General features: G+C 37.8%; 1 protein-coding gene across 6 annotated transcripts in view; it reads left to right on the top strand.

The window, feature by feature from the left end:
* CNTNAP2 (contactin associated protein 2) overlaps positions 1–16,433 on the top strand; it is a 1,225,886-nt gene that overhangs the window by 496,388 nt on the left and 713,065 nt on the right. For all 6 annotated transcript variants that reach the window (XR_012074163.1, XM_031674555.2, XM_072964285.1 and 3 more), the window contains one exon: positions 12,151–12,257. Coding sequence is in view for 5 of the 6 variants with exons in the window: in XM_031674555.2 (XP_031530415.2) it covers positions 12,151–12,257 (107 nt within the window). In the remaining variant the exon portion in view is untranslated. The remainder of the gene's footprint in view (positions 1–12,150; positions 12,258–16,433) is intronic.

The following is a 16,433-nucleotide window of genomic DNA, read 5'->3' as shown; positions in this document are numbered from 1 at the left end:
TTTGAGCAGACTTTAATCCTTTTTGCTTTGCTGTTTCATTTAAAAATTTTTTAGGTCCTCTGGCTTGACAGATTTAGTTCTAGTTTTCAAAGTCTTGGACCAAATGTCTACCTATCTTAGGAAAGCTTTGTTCTGTGTTCCCAAGTCACAGGAGTCTTCATTTAACAAATTATGTAGTAATGGAATCTCTTTCTTGATTCAATGGTTACTGTTTTTATTATTTTGGGGGAGGGGAGGGGCAAACCTGAATGAATCTCCTGGTTACAAGATCAGCTTTAAATAGACATCTTTTAAAAGTTAGTGATACTTAGCTTGTGTGTGTGCGTGTGTGTGTGTGCGTGTGTGTGTGTGCGTGTGTGTGTGTTTGTAGCTTAAGTGAAAACATTGCCATAGTGATTATCTAGAAAACAAGAATCTATTAATTATCCATTTCTGCCTTGGGAGAATATCATTTCTTTAAGTGAATACACAGATTCACTTGGGAGAATATCTTTTCTTTAAGTGAATAATGTAGATCATTAGAAGCCATTTGTGTCTCTCCCTAATTTTTAGAATACTGATTTAACACATATGCTACTTTTTAAACCTGATTACACTGAAATAGGACATTTTAAATATTCTTCATTAGTGAATGTTTGGGAGATCAGAATGCAGTGATGCTTATGTGAGAGGATGTTTTCAGTTTGATTTCCAGGTTGTAAGAATTGGTCAACCAGTTATAAAAGACATTGCCTTTCAAATAGTATATTGTGTGTGAAAATTTTTCTAATTTGTTCCACTTACATCAGTTTTTTTAAAAAATTAATCATTGCTTGTATGCCTTTAGAAGCAAAAGCTGTTAAACAATTTGACTGTTGTTTTCATGGTAAATTTATTAATCGTATCACTTTCTTTAAAATATTTAGTCATCCTAATCTAATAACAATATGATTTTATATTATCCTTTAGAGTTTCTCATGCTATTACTTTCTTTAATAAAAAAAATCTGTACATTTATGGGGCTTCATTCTTGTATTAACTATTATTTTTTCATTCTTTTGGCATTTTTCATATATCAATTAACTTGTCAACATACTATCTTCGCTTGACTAGTGGGTTTCCCTAAGTTTAGACTTGCTATTCAAATAATTGTATCAATACATAAAGGCTTCGCTAGTTTTTCAAATTAAAGGGCTTATGTTTGACATGGGTTTTCCTCATCTATAAATGAAATAGCATTCTGGTAGATGTGGAAATCATGTAAAGCCTTTGGTAAGCCGATCTGACGTACTGTATAATGGTATTATGTTTATAAGATAGATTTGAGACAAATGGAACAGATAATCCAAAAGTTCTTTCAAATGAGACTTCTCTGTTTGTATTTATGTCAAATATTCTGTTCACATACAAGAGCACCTATGTCTGTCTTTATGTGTGTGTGTGTACGTATATGTATTTCTTCTCCATTTCTACTTGTATGAGAGTGCCAAGAAGAAAGAATTGACCAATATGAGATAATGCCAAGAAAGGTTATATACAAATGGTTAATTTCATGGGATGTAGGGAACTTCGAGGGATAACGTAGGAACAGCCCAGGACTAGCAGCAACAGAGCTGCTACAGAGTGGTACCCACTCTAGGCCCGAAGGGATGAGGAGAGGGAAGAGATCAGAGAACTCAGAAGTACAGTGTAACACAGGGCAAACTTGGGAGGGGGTGTGACCTTCAGTCTAAGGACTTGCCCAGACTGGGGCAGCCTCACCAGGAGAGAACCAGGATAATAAATACTCTGACCTAATGCTTCTTCCTCCCTCCAAACTCCTGCCCTGGACTCCCATTGGTTAAACCCAATGAGACGTCAGAGGGTTTAGGGTTTCTCAATGTTATTTGCCTCATGGGGCTGAGAGCAGGGTGGAGAAAGGTTAAGAATGATTCTTGGAGTCACAACAAGCTGTATGGAGATATACTCAGTATGTCACACTGTGTAGGTTTACAGTGCTCAACATGTTGATTATATATATACATACTGTGGAATGATTAATACAGTGAGGTAAGTTAACACATTCATCACCTCACATAGTGACTAGCTACTATTTTTTTTTTGATGTGGGGAAAATGTTTAAGATCTGTACTCTTAGAATCTTTCAAGTATTAAATAAGTACTGTTAACTATAGTTACCACTAGATCCCCAGAACTTAGTCATCTTATGACTGGAAGTGTGTACCTTTTGACCACATCCACCTGCTAACTACAACCCCCACACACCTGCCCTTGGCCACCACCAGTCTGCTCTCTGTTCCTGTGAGTTCATTGTCTTTAGATTCCACATGTATGTGCGGCCATGCAGAATTTGTCTTCCTCTGGCTTATTGCAAAGGGAAGATTCCTGACCTTCGTTTGTCATCATATTCACTTCACTATTCATACCCCATCTACAGCAATTGTCATTTACAACAAATGGAGGCATCTTATAAACACTGGCCTATACGTCTTAACTTCTCCTCCCGGCAATATATCTTGGAGACTGTGCCTTATCAGCACACAGAGGTCTGCCCTGTCCTTTTAACTGCTCCCAGAGCCTTCATTATACATATTGCCTTAATTTATTAGTAAGTTCCTAGCCAGTGAATTCTTTTTTCCAGTTTTTGGCTGATATAAATAATGTTGCAGTAGACGTTTTAAAAATGACTTTGAGAAAGTGTTCTAGTATTTCTGTAGGATGAATTCCTAGAAAAAAGTTAACTGGACTAAAATGTGAAATTAATAGACTTCATCAAACAACCTGCTAAACAGTTTAAACTATGATCAGGAGTACGTACGTAAGATGGCCTTTCCTGTTAAGTAGCAGGGAGATGATCAATGAAATCTCGTTGAAATTTGATTTGTGCTTCTTTGATTTTGAATGACGTTGAACACTTCTTTATGTTTAAATCTCATGTGTGTTTTTGTCCGTGTGAACTGCCCCATTCATGAGTGCCCTTTGCTCATGTTCTAACTGAATGATTTCTTATTGATTCATAAGGATTCTTTGTAACGTAAATAGATTGGCTCTTTGTGTGCCATGTTAAAATTTTTCCCAATGTGTTGCTAGTCTTCAAACTTGGTTGTTTGACCGTATAAGATAATACATGTAAGTGACCTGGGATTATGACTTGTATAAGACCTGGGATTTTGTGTAACATTGTTCTTCCTTTAATGATAACATCAGCGACAGCTCATGTTTACTGGGTGCTTACTGTTTGCAAATACTGAGCTAAGCTTCAGTCCAAAAACCAGCCTGTAAGATAGGAACTGACATCTTCCATGGAAAGGAAAAGAAACTGAGGCTTGGTGATTGTAAGGAACAGGCTCAAATACTGCAGCATTTACTTATGAACGGGAACCCCCAAACAAGATTTTAATCAAAGTATTAGCAAATATTTCTATAAATAAGTCAGAAAGCTGGAAAAGTTTCAAGCTTAAAATGCTGGTAAAACTTTGACTTTCTGTCTCTGCTTAGTTCCCACCTAGATTTTGTCCTATTTCAGGGCATGGTACTCCCCAGAAAGAAGGGGACTGCACCCTTCTTTTTCAGATGAATAGCTAGTTTCCTTGCACTACTTATTAAGTAATCCATTTTGCTCAGTGATTTAACATGCCCCTTTAACATATTTGATTTGTATATGTCTTTGTATTTGTTTCTGGATTCTCAATTTTGTTCCATTGGTCCATCTTTCTCTTAATGCACCAGTATGAATGTACATTTACAGTAGACCTAGCCAGTGTTTTGTTATCCCCTAGGAATCATCTTACCCTGGTGTGCACCAGTTTCAGAATGTTGCTGGCTCTTACGTACGTTTCCCACATACATTTTACAATTTACAGTGACTTTTACAACTTCTCACTAGCAATGTTTCTGCTAATATTCTCCCACCAAGATGTGGGCACCTGAAGCATTTCCCCCTCTCCCTCCCTCTGTCTCACATCTTCTTCCCTCTTCCCTGCTTCCCCCCGCCACCACCACCCCGTGCCCTCCTTCTCCCCTATGCTACACCTCACACTGAGCCTTTCCCAGTCTGCCCCTACAGTCAGTGAGTAAAGACCCAGCAGCGAAAGAAACCAGCCGTGGGGATGAGGAACATGTGATTCCAGCTTGATCCACAGCAGGTGGAGCTCTGTGCCTGTTCCGGTGCTGCGGAGAGCTCCCCTTTCTGACGCAGTATTTCTTGTATCTCCTTTTCATCATTGTCCTTCCACCCCCCGACCCTGACTAATGGAGATGGAACTGAGATAAGATTTAATGATTTTTTGGAGGAGTACAGCTTACAGCCATTCTAAATTTAGCTCATTTGATAATTTTTTAAATTATGAGTTTAAGTTTAAAAATTACTGTCGTAAAAGTTTTGATGGCGTTTGAAATGTACCTACCTTTAGTTATGTAAGAAAAGTTATCGTCTCCAACTGAAAGTGTCACTGGTTCCTAAACACAGACTATCTGAGGCATTTTTAATTGATTTACTTCCAAGTAATCAATTAATAATATGGTCCTTTTAAACCTTGTGTTTCTTTGCGGTCTCACTCTACTTCAGACTTTTGTGATCCTCTACTCAGGGCAACAGCTATTTAGTTATCTTCCTGCCTTTGGCTTCCCCTCTCCAGTCTATCCTGCGTATTCCTACTAGTTAATACCTTAAACTGTGTATTATCAAGTAAGTTTACTTTTTAAGTGTCTCCAGTGTCTCTCATTGTTAGGAAAAAAATGTCCTAAATCCTAGAGTGACTTAAAATCATCCTACCAGGGGTCAAAAATAATGCTGTTCCACCATGCATTGCTCTGATGGTCTTTGTTTTCCTGTGGATAAAGGTCAGAATTCCTTGAGGAGTGGATGGGCTGCACCTAATCACACAATCTCTCAGAAATATTGGTTCTTGTGATTAAACTTGTTGATAAGAAAGCTTAATTAGACAGCATAGCTTATTATACATAAAGAGCACTCAATAAATAAATGTTGAATGAGTAAACAAGGCTGTCTTCTCCAGGAAAATCCCTAACTTAATAATCAACACGTTCCTATGTTCATAAATTTAATATCTGTTGCTTTGGCTGTTTTCAGCTGCAAGTAATATAAGATAATACAGAAAATATATCATGACTTAACAGTAACCATCAAACGTATTATGATATAATAAGAGGGCTAGATGTAAGTCAACCTCAAGGTAGATTAACTGAACTGATTAGTTAGGGTATATTTGTTATTGCAACAAAGATCAAAATAGCATAAATCTCTTTCTCTTTCATAAACACATTTGGGTAGGTGTCCCAGGGCTGGTATGTTATCCAGAACCCAGACTCCTTACAATTTTCCTGTGCCACCCTTTTGTGTCCTGAGATGCCTGCTCCTGGTCTCACCGTCACAGGTTCAGTACAGTTCAAGAGGCGATCAGGAGGACAAAAAACAAGAATAGCACACGTCCCCTAAATTTAAAAGAGTCTGGAAAGTGGTATCTTCAGCTGGGTGGCTCCATGTCAAGGCATACATTCTACTGCTACAGAAGAAGGGAATCATAAATTTGGGGGAACAACGTACAACATGTAATGACTTCATGGAGAAGCCTGTTTCTTCACTTTTGTCCCCTGGAGATTGGGATAATCTCCCTTGCAAAGGCGCACAGCCACAGGGAGGAGAGAAGGCAGCTGAGCAATGTCAGGGTGAAGATGGGAAGGAAGGAAGAAAGGGGAACGGGCTGCTGCTCAGACATCCGTGACTTTCCACTATAATCCTCACTCCCGAAAGCGAGCTTTCAGCTCTAGCCAAACTCCACGGTTCATTAGCCCATAAGCACCTTAGCACTCACTCCTCCTGGTGCAGGCGCCGCCTTCCCTCTGTGTCGAAAGGTGCTCCTCCTCCTGCCAGGGTAAGCTCAGTCTGTACTTCTTCTAAAGATGGACTTCTCCATAAAACCTCAGTGGTCTCATACAGTAGTGGTGTATTAGCTTAAAACTGTACCAGTATTTTTAATATTAGGCATACAGAGAGGCCTGACTCGCTATCACATTTTGAAAAATAAATATAACTTCTTAAGGACAAAACGTCCTTTATTCTTTGTTTCTCCAGAGTTTGTTTTAGAAGTGTCTTGACTGGAGCAGGTAACTGATTATAAAAAAATATACTGTTAGTTGTTTTGGTTAAATAAAGTAGCATCTGGAGACAGGTGAGGGACTTTGCAAGACCCTGTTCTCCTATGAGCCTATGATTTCTTAAAAGATGTTTTACTCATAAAATTATAACTCAAAGTAAATTAACAAAATGAAGTAAACTCAGGTTTATTATAGTAGGAATGATTTTAAGGTATTTATATTGTAAAACTGAAATTAATGATTGATATGGTTAGTGTAAAAATGTACAATTGTTAGATAGAAATGGACCAAAGATACTTGATTACCTTTAATGGAAATTTGGGGCATGATATAGGAGTATAGTAAATGTATCTACATTTAAATATTTCCATAAATAAATGGTTGTTGAAAGAACGCCATCAATATAATATTAGCTTTTCTGGTTATGCAACTGTAAGGTTAAGTTATGTAGCAGTGAAATACTAAATTAGTTGCTGAAATTATGATTACTTCTCTATATAACCAGTTTGAACAGAAGAAATAAACGGCAGTGATACATACTCCATTGAGAGTATGCCTTCAAATAAAATTAAAATCTAATTAGGGTGAGAATAAACGTGCTGAAATATTGTTGAGATCAATATTGAAGTTAATGCGGACGAGAACTCTGCCATGACAGTGCAACAGCTCAGAGAGCCAAGAGTATGAAAAACAGCATTTAAGAAGCCAAACTTTCCAAATGCACTTCTTGTCTTGAAAAGCAAAAATAAAATTAGGAGGTGAGATGATGGGAAAAAATCATAAATTCGGGAGCTCATTTATGCCAGGATTGTAATTTATAAATCACTTAAAATAATTTTCCAATAGTTCAGAAAATACCTGATTAGTAACCTGAAGTTCTCCTTTCTGAGGTTTAGAACAAGGCAAATTTAATGTCCAGGTATAAAATTTGTACTAATCTAGGAGCAAATGAAGTCTCCCAGTGTTGGCATCTGTACACGGACTAAGCAGGTGGGACGTCTCGGCTGACTCTGCGCTTGAGAACGGGGAACTTGATTTTACGGTGAAATGAAACTGCCTTTATAGTCAGTGGTCACTTTCGATGAATTAATATGACGTCTACAGTCAGGTTCTGAAATGATTAAACAAACCTACTAAATGAGATTAGGAGATTATTACCTTGTTACTATGAATGCATTCACACAGAAAGTGGTAGGAGAGCCTATGGAAAACGTACGGCCTCAGGAGAAGTGGCAGCATAACATGTGCCTTTTCCACGTGCCGTCTCCACTTTGTGCCCTCCCCTCCTGGGCTGCTTCTTCCCTTTGGGTCCTCACTCTTCGAGGTCCCACTGCAGAGAACTGGAAGTCCCTGGAGCCCCATAACTCAAACCGTGGGTCTCTGACCAGCTTACAAGAACATCACGAAGGAGCATCTGACTCCACTCAGACCTACGGAATCAGAATCTTCATCTTAACAAGATTTTCAAATGATTCCTGTGGACATAATGTTTTGAGAAACACGGCTTTTGCATACAAGTAGCCTAGGATCTTAGTAAGAGCAAGCTTTTCTGATAAACACTCCACTGTCAATTGTTATTTGGTGTTGTGTGAGCATATTTCTGAAGTCATGGCGCAGACAACTGTGGTTTTTAATATTCGGCTCTACAGAACTCAGTGTAGTTTTAAGTGTAACACAAATATTCAATTTGAGTTTTACTTAAAGTTAGCTACTTTAACTTTTAAATACTGCAAAGAAAAAAAATTAAAATGCCTTCAGAGTGCCTTAAAGACTACCAATGCATTTAGTTATGCTGTCAGATTAAAATTTTTTGGATTTGAAATAAAATTTCTTCCACCTTCCCTGTTTAATTAAGGAGTATCCATAGACTACAAAGTGAGCTGCACAAACACATCTGACACCATTTGAGGTTTCTTACATCTGTGAATATCAATTTTCTCAATGATTTGCGTTAAAATCATGTATAGAAATAAAAGAGATGCTCTGGGTGAAATAAAACTGCACCCATCATCCATAACCCCGGATAGAATTGTTGCATCCATTCCAAACAGCCACTCACCTCATAGTGATTGATTTTATATTAAGAAAGTGCCATATGTTTGAACTTCCAAAATATAGCTTTCTGGTCCTAAAGCATTTTAGAAAGCATTGCCACACCTGAAAGGCTGATTCTGGCTGGAAAAGTCTTTGATGCCAGGGGTACCCCAGGACAGAGTTAATTGGATGCCTCACTTCTTCTGTAGACCTTTGATCACAACAAATTGACACCTGCCAAATTTCCCCCCCTATATGTTCCTGATCCTGGTCAAGCAGTTCTCAAGTAGTGCAGTAAAGTCATTTTGATTCATTTTTGGTATGAATCAGACTTTTAAGCTAGGACATGCTATGAAACAAATTATACATTTCCTGTGACCTACTAAAATAATTAGTTTACTGGAGCAAGAGTCTGGATTTAAGACTAAAATCGTACATAAGAATGATCTGTATTTCTCACAATAAAAGTGATATTTCCTCTGAAATTACTTCAGTTCCTTAGTGTAACTTTCTAACATTGCATTCATCCATTCCTTCAATCTGTCAGTAGGTATTTACTGGGTGCACTGCACACCTTGTCAATGCTAAGAATTGTAAGATCAAAATCCCTTACTGCAGAGTCTCACAGTTTAGAGGAGGCAGATGCTCAAACAAATAATTACTAAGCTATGTAATAATAGTAGATTAGACATATGTAAGTGGTTCCTTAGGAGTACAAGAGAAGAAATAAATAGTTAGGAAGGGAGAAGCTAGGTTAATTCATATTTTGTTTTGCCAGTTAACAGGCCCTAACATTTTTTTAATATAGTGATAAAATATTATAGTTTGATAGTATCCAGTCTTGCATTTAGGGCATTAATCCATTTTAAGTTTATTTTTTGTATATGGCATAAAAAATGGTCTAATTTCATTCTTTTACAGGTAGGTGTCCAGTTTTCCCAGAACCACTTACTGAAGAGACTGTCTTTTCTCCATTGTTTATATTCTTGCCCCCTTTGCCATAGATGAATTGACCATAAATTCCTAGGTTTTATTCCTGGGCTTTCTGTCCTGTTTCATTGATCTGTGTCTGTTTTTGTGCCGGTGCCATACTGTTTTGGTTACTATAGCTTTGTAGTATAGTCTGAAGCCAGGAAACATTATTCCCCCAGCTGCACGCTTCTCTTAAGACTATTTTGGCTATTTGGGATTTTTTTTGTGTTTCCATACAAATTTTAACATTTTTGTTCCAGTTCTGTGAAAAATGCCTTTGGTGATTTGATAGGGATTACACTGAATCTATAGATTGCCTTGGGTAGTATGGCCATTTTAACAATAGTGATCTTTCCAATCCAAGAACATGGTATATATTTCCTTCTGTTTGTATTGTCTTCAGTCTCTTTCATCAGTGTCTTACAGTTTTCAGCATACAAGTCTTTTGCCTCCTTTAGTAGATTCACTCCTAGGTATTTTATTCTTTTTGATGCAGTGGTAAATAGGATTATTTACTTAATTTCTTTTACTAATGTCAGTTTAAAAGTATAAATTATAAGAAACATGTGAAAAATAAAATATTGAAATTCTATTTAAATAAAATATCACTTTTAAAGAAATTCTTAATACTGACTTTTGAAAGTATTCAGTTAATCTCACTTGACTGTTACATGCTTCTTGTGTGTATGTAAGTACACAGCAATCTTTTTATTGTTTAGATGTGTAGTTTCTGCTTTGTGCATTATTTAGAGGACATTCAGATTCCAACCTGGTTTTCCTTTGAGACTCAGTACACTTCTGCACTACTTCCCCCTGAATTAATTGATATAATGAGCTGATGTAAATTACTTTCACTATTAGGCTGAGCTAGTATTAACCCACAACAATTTACAAGATATATATGCCACACAAAGGCATATACATACTGAATTCCCAAATTAAGTATCAAGTATATTTTTTAGTTTTATGTAATGTTGGAGTGTCTGTATCATTGCTTCCTCCCATGGTCTGGAGAATCAGGACTGCTGAATATAAATCCCTTCTGGTGAGCCTCATGCCTGGGCACCTGGAGAGGGAAGTGTCTATGAAAATAGACTGATCGTGGTTCTGCTCCTTCTCACTGGTTTCTTGCTTGCTCTGCTGGGAACAATTTTCAACATTTTAATTATAAAAATGCAACCCCTCTTTTAAAGCCTAAGTGAAATTCTCTAAACTTTATTAAGCCCTTTATTCATATTCCGCTCTACTCTAGTTTCGAAATTTCTATGACATTTCATATCTCTTAGATGATTCATCAAATTCTGCATGGTATTGTATTTTGCATGAATCTTATCCCCCACCTTCACCTCCACATAAGTTTAGGTCTTTAGAGAAGAAATATCTCTGTAGCCTTGATAACACCAAGTCCCAATTCATCCGGAATGTATCTGCCCATTCAATGTAGAGTGAATATTCCATCTCTCCCCATGATGGTCCCACAGCATGCTCTTCCTTATGTTGTATTTCCCCCCTAGTAATGCTGTTCCTCTCCTTTTCTGCAATGCTTTCCACTCATTGAGGCTCGACCTGCAAGCCTTTTATTGTGCACCGGGTCTGCACACGATCCCTCACGTGAAACTCCATTGTGCATTGTTTGTCCCGACAGTATGTCACTTTTCATTTCTACCTTATGTTATGGTTTTCATGTATACAATATTTTACTTTCCTAGGCTTAAGCTCTTGAAAGGCAGTGAATATAATTGTATTGATCTTCTATTTTCCACATGGCTCAATACATGTTTGTTGCATGGCTAAAGGTTTGTAGAGTCGTAGAGGAAGAGCGTTCCTATGTAAGAATCGAAGTTCGGTGCCGAAATGGGCTATGCCTTGCTACAGTTGTTTTAGGCTGATGGTAAATCAAGAACATGGGAGGCAAATACTATGTCTGAGGCCAGTCTATTCTGTTCTGCAGCAGGAAGGCACCAGAGCTTTATGATTAAGGGTGCTCCTCCAAAGGAGGTTCTTTGTATCAGTCCATTATCTGTGAACTACTCTAATGGGTTCTGCCATTTTAATCTGGGTGGACTTCTCTGCTTTAGAGAGTTTCCTATTAACATCTAGAAATCTTTTTGTTAATACTAACACATGACAAGGAAATAATTTGTGCTGCTGAAGTAAGAGTTTTCCAGAACAAACACCAACTTCACTATTGCTAGCATACAACCAAACTACAAAACTGTGCCCTGCAAGCTATGGCTCAGATGTTGATGGCTCCTGCTTATTGGTCCTCTATTCCCTGCCTATTAATTATCTACTTTTTGAACATTATCTCTTAATCTCAAAACTACTTATCCGATAGGTATAATTACTCCATTTTTCACATGACAAAACTCAGGGCCAGAAAGGTTAAATGACATCATCACAGTTGGCTATCAAGTAAGTAGAGAGACAAAGATTCGAACACAAAACCTACATCTTTCCCCCTATATTATACTTGCTGCCTCTTTACACAGGTGTCTTTTGTTAGCCAGCTGGGCATAACAGGATGGGTAAGGAAGACTTAGAAATATTTTTATGAGGTTAGTATATTCTCATTGTTGTTACCATGCCATTATTTCAAAAACTCAAATTGCTATATATAAAAAAAACATGTAACTCTCAGCATTACCCCTTTCTGACTTGGTACTATTGGCCTTGATAAAGGATGCTACAGGAAACAAAATGGCTAATGTTCTGTCTCTCACCGGGAGAAAATTTAGCTACTGTCTTTGTTTTTGTGCAAAAGGAAAATAAAATGAATCTGTGATATGCAAATGAATCGCTCAACTGTTTGTTAGCTTATACTGTTTACTCAAAATGGGACACACCAAGCCTGTGATACATCATCTTTTGTGCGCTTGGCACCTTCCATCATGAATCATATTAATCTGCTTAAACTAACAAGGATTAATTGCCTTGGTAAGGCAACCTGGCGTTGAAATGATATATTGCCTAGACAGCTTGGAATTTGGCCACTCATGAATCTCATTTGTTTGTTGGTTTATTTCTGTTTGTCTCTTTCTCTGACAGATGTGTGCCCAATCACTGTGAGCATGGTGGGAAGTGCTCGCAAACGTGGGACAGCTTCAAATGCACTTGTGATGAGACGGGATACAGTGGGGCCACCTGCCACAACTGTGAGTGCCAATTTATCTCACTTTACACTTGTGACTGCATGAGAATCCCGTGTCTTCACAGCTATGCTTTAAAGCTCAGCAACCTGAATAACCCACATAGTAAATCACTTGATAGAGAAGAACCCAGATTTCATGGTTGCTTTTCTAGAATGGTGTTCTAGTTGTCAAAATATATTCTCTCAAGAATAATGACTGAGAAAGAAGGACCAGCGTTTCCAATGTTCCGTAAACATGTAGTTGAGATTGGACTGCTGATCTTGGATGTGCCTCTGTGTGTCTAAGCCACATCTGTCTGGATAGAATTGTTTGGAAAATTATGTGAGTGTGATGTCTCTGACTGGATCCTCATTTATCAGTTTATCAGAGGCAGACAGAGTGTAATTTGAACATTCAGTTTCTGAAAAATAGTTGTCTCTTTCACAACTATTTGGCCACATTTTTTTTAGATCAGAAAAATGAGATAGAATAAAGTCCATTGAAGTTGTATATGTAAAATAAAAGCAGAAGAAGGCAGATTTTTTAAAATATTAAGAAATAAAAAGCATGCAAAAATGACTTTTAAAACATAGATGTGCCTTCTTTAAATAGCTTTACCCTGAAAAGTTAAAGAAAAATTAAATTTTTGTAATTCGAAGAATATTATTAAAGTAAATATTAACTCTATAATTGTAGTGTTAATTTCCCAATAATGTGTACTATTTGCAAGGCACTTTGGAAGACAGATTTGCCATAGAACATATCGTTGAAGGAGGAAGACCATCTGTTGTGTAGCGTGTGTGTGTGTGTGTGTGTGTGTGTGTGTGTGTGTCTTTAGGGAAGAAGGAAGGGAGAGGTTCAGTCCTATTCAGTCTTCTCTCCATGTGCTGAAATCTGAAAAAAGCTAGTATCGAAACCCTCTAATTATACAGACTGCTTTCTCTTCATTTCCCTTTTAGAAAATAATGATGAGCAAAGTATTACCAAGTGGAGCTCTGGGGACAGTAAATACAATACCATTCTCTGGGCCCTTCTGTATCGTTCTCTGTAGTCGTGTGCTGGAAGACATTGTGTTCAGCACATATTGTAAGGCCTCAACTCAGAGAAAATATTTGTAGTTAATTTTATTTCACTTATTAATTTGTTTAGGAAAATCTTTTTTAAAAGAGACAAAAAGAACACCCAGAAAAATTAACTTTAATAAGAAGACACACAACAGAGTAAAACCAGGTAGACACTTGGTAGATCCACCATCTGTAAAGTATTTATATATAGGTATATAAAACGTATTTCAAGGAATAAAGAACACAAATGATTGATAATGAAATGAGTTAGAATAAAGGAGTTATAACTAAAATTGTACCTTTTCAGTCATATCAAAATAGTAACTTTCAGTGTATGGCACAGATTAAATGATATGTGATGCTTGAATTAGGTAACTCTGATGAAACTGAGCACCATCACTCCACCAGTAGAACTTATATAATGTGTAATAAATACCAGCTTTAACTACAAGGGATCTTGTTTCTGAGAATGGAAATTCTGACTAAAGACAAAGAGTAAGAAACTGGTGGTGGTCACAAGGGTCTCTTACCTCAATGATCACTTTGATGTTTCATGTCATAGCAAATAATTCTTAAAGCTGCTTCCTTCATCGAACTACACAGCAAAAAAAAAAAGACGTTTAAAAATATAATTTAAAAAAATTTTAAATATATGCTAGTGGTTGAATAGTTAAGGATTTTTTGAGAGTAAGAAAGTGCAAGTGTTAGGGACGTCCTAAGTGTGTTTGTACTCGGCTCCCACGGCAAGCTCTAAGTGTGAGAGAGGGGAATTGCTTATTCTGCTCCTTCCTTGTGCAATTTTTCTGCCTATGAAAGTAGAATCGTTCATGTTAACAATAAAAACCTGATCTCTTGTTGCCTTCTCTAAATAAGGCCAAACTCTTGAAAATCAAGTGTGAGCATAAATAGAAGTTAGAAGGCCACGATGCATGATTCAAGGAAGGATTGATTGGATGCGATTCTGCTATGAAAAATATGTCTTGCAGGATATTATTGAAGGAAGCATCCTACCTAATAAGCTGAAGGACTTGATGTATCTCCTAGTTACTCCCATGAATTAGGTAAAAATGGGGAGGGTCTGGCCCAGCACATAACAATGTGAAAATATTTAACATACGCCATTCAGCTTGATGCAGAATGAACAACTTGCGTTCTTACGTAGTCGGTGACTGCTCTGGCCTCCGAGGCTGGCTGCGAGGTCCCCACGCTGGGTGTGCCTGCAGGAAGACATTTCACTTCTCTCGGGTGCCTTCATTCCTGTACTCACTAAATGGCTCCGGTCTCTTACAGTTCTGAAAGCCAGTGAGCTGTGACTTCCAGCTGCTTATTCTACATTCTGTGGTTTTGAACTTTGTTAATATTATTAAATTATTGTTAAATTATTAAATTATTATTTAATGGATTATTATATTTAATTTATTTGTTAATTTAATTTAATTCATTATTTTAATTTATTCATTATTCCCTGTGAGAGACCAAGCATCCCTTTGAGGAGGAGTTACAGTCGTTTTGAAAGAGTGCTAGTTTGAAAAGGTGAAGAACAGCCAACTAAAGCCCAAAGTTTAGCTTCAGATATTACACTTAGGCTACTATCAACACATTCGCCTCCCTGGTCCAGGCTTGGTCAGGACGGGAAAGCTGTTTCTCGAGGGGCCTGTGATCGTCCAGGCTGGGTCGTGGTCCAAGGTGGAATCTAGGAGCCCTCCCTTGAAAGGTCACACTGCCTGGGTTTGAACTTGGATCTGCCACCTGATTACTTGTAACTGTGGGCACTAAAACTGTTCGAGCTTCAGCTTTCTCCTGTGTGGAATGAGGTTAGTAACAGCACAACCTCATGAAGGCGTTGTGAGATTAAATGAGATGATTTGTGGGGAACGCCGAGGACGGCTTTAGCAGCTGGTACTAATACATTCTTGCCATTCCATCCATTTCAGAACAATCACCCCTTTGCTCTAAATTTCTATACTACTAATTGTCCTCGTCACCCAATTTGCCACTTAATTTCATGCTGTCATTCATTGTGATCACTTCCATGGCAGATTTGGGCTTGAAGCGATTGATTGGTTTCCATGGTTTTTTTTTCCCCCATAAGAATTGAAGAATATTAAAATTGATTTGAATGGGTCCTAGACCTGTATCTGTTTGTTTATTTGTTGCTTTTACATGAGGGGAATTTATTTTGAAATAAACTGTATACAGGGCTCAGAGGATTGTCATTTACAAACCACTCCCCTGAGGGGTCAGGGTGTCATCCTCTGGGGGAGGAAGTCCCACAGGAAGAGTCAGAGATCACAGGCAAGGGAGAGCCAGGTTTTGTTGTCCAAAAACCAGAGCGGCTAGTTTGTGACAAAATGCAGGAACACTAAACGCTTGCAATTTCGTGACCTTTATGTTTTTCCTATCCGACATTCCGTTCTCAGTCAGCGTCTAAGAGCCAACTAGCAGCAAATCAGAACACAAAGTCACGACCCAGGGAGCAGAATGTCATGTTAAATCATTTCTTTGCTTTGTTCTGTGGACTTATCCCTACTTCACTCTCCCAGAAGTATGAGAATTTGTCTTTCTTGTGAGCAAAACTTCATGTTTATAGCTACAGTCTTTTTCTCTTAGTGGTGCTGTACATACCCTTTTCAGTAGGTCTCCAAGCTTACTTGCCCGTGTGTCAGATGCTCTTTAGGATCTAATTATCGTCTCATTTTTTTTCACATGCATAGTGTACACTTCATATTTATGGCTCTTATTTACATGGATTAATTCAAAAACCTATCCCTTATCTCAGGGCTTAGCAGATTTTTTTTTTCTCATGCGGCTGGAGTCTTTGTTTGACCTCAGTCATTCCTACATACATTATCAGTGCCCAATATGGAACTGCCCCCAAAATCTCCAGAGTATCCTCAATAATATGAAAGCTTTTGTCTATTTTCAAAAGTGCAAGAGGATATTTGACAAATACAAGCAATGTTCTAGGGTGGAACTTCATAAGATTAGTAAATGCCAGATGTTCATTCTGGGAGAAGATATTTTTCCAGGGATCTTTTTCTCTATTTTTTTTCTTTTTCAAATGGAGGTACTGGGAATTGAACCAAGGACCTCGTGCATGCTCAGCATGCACCCCACCAACTGAGCTACACCTCCG

Source organism: Vicugna pacos, chromosome 7 (assembly GCF_048564905.1).
Source record: "Vicugna pacos chromosome 7, VicPac4, whole genome shotgun sequence".
Classification (NCBI taxonomy): Eukaryota; Metazoa; Chordata; class Mammalia; order Artiodactyla; family Camelidae; genus Vicugna; species Vicugna pacos.
Note: the sequence above shows the minus strand (reverse complement) of the source record. Positions and strands in the feature narration are given on the sequence as shown.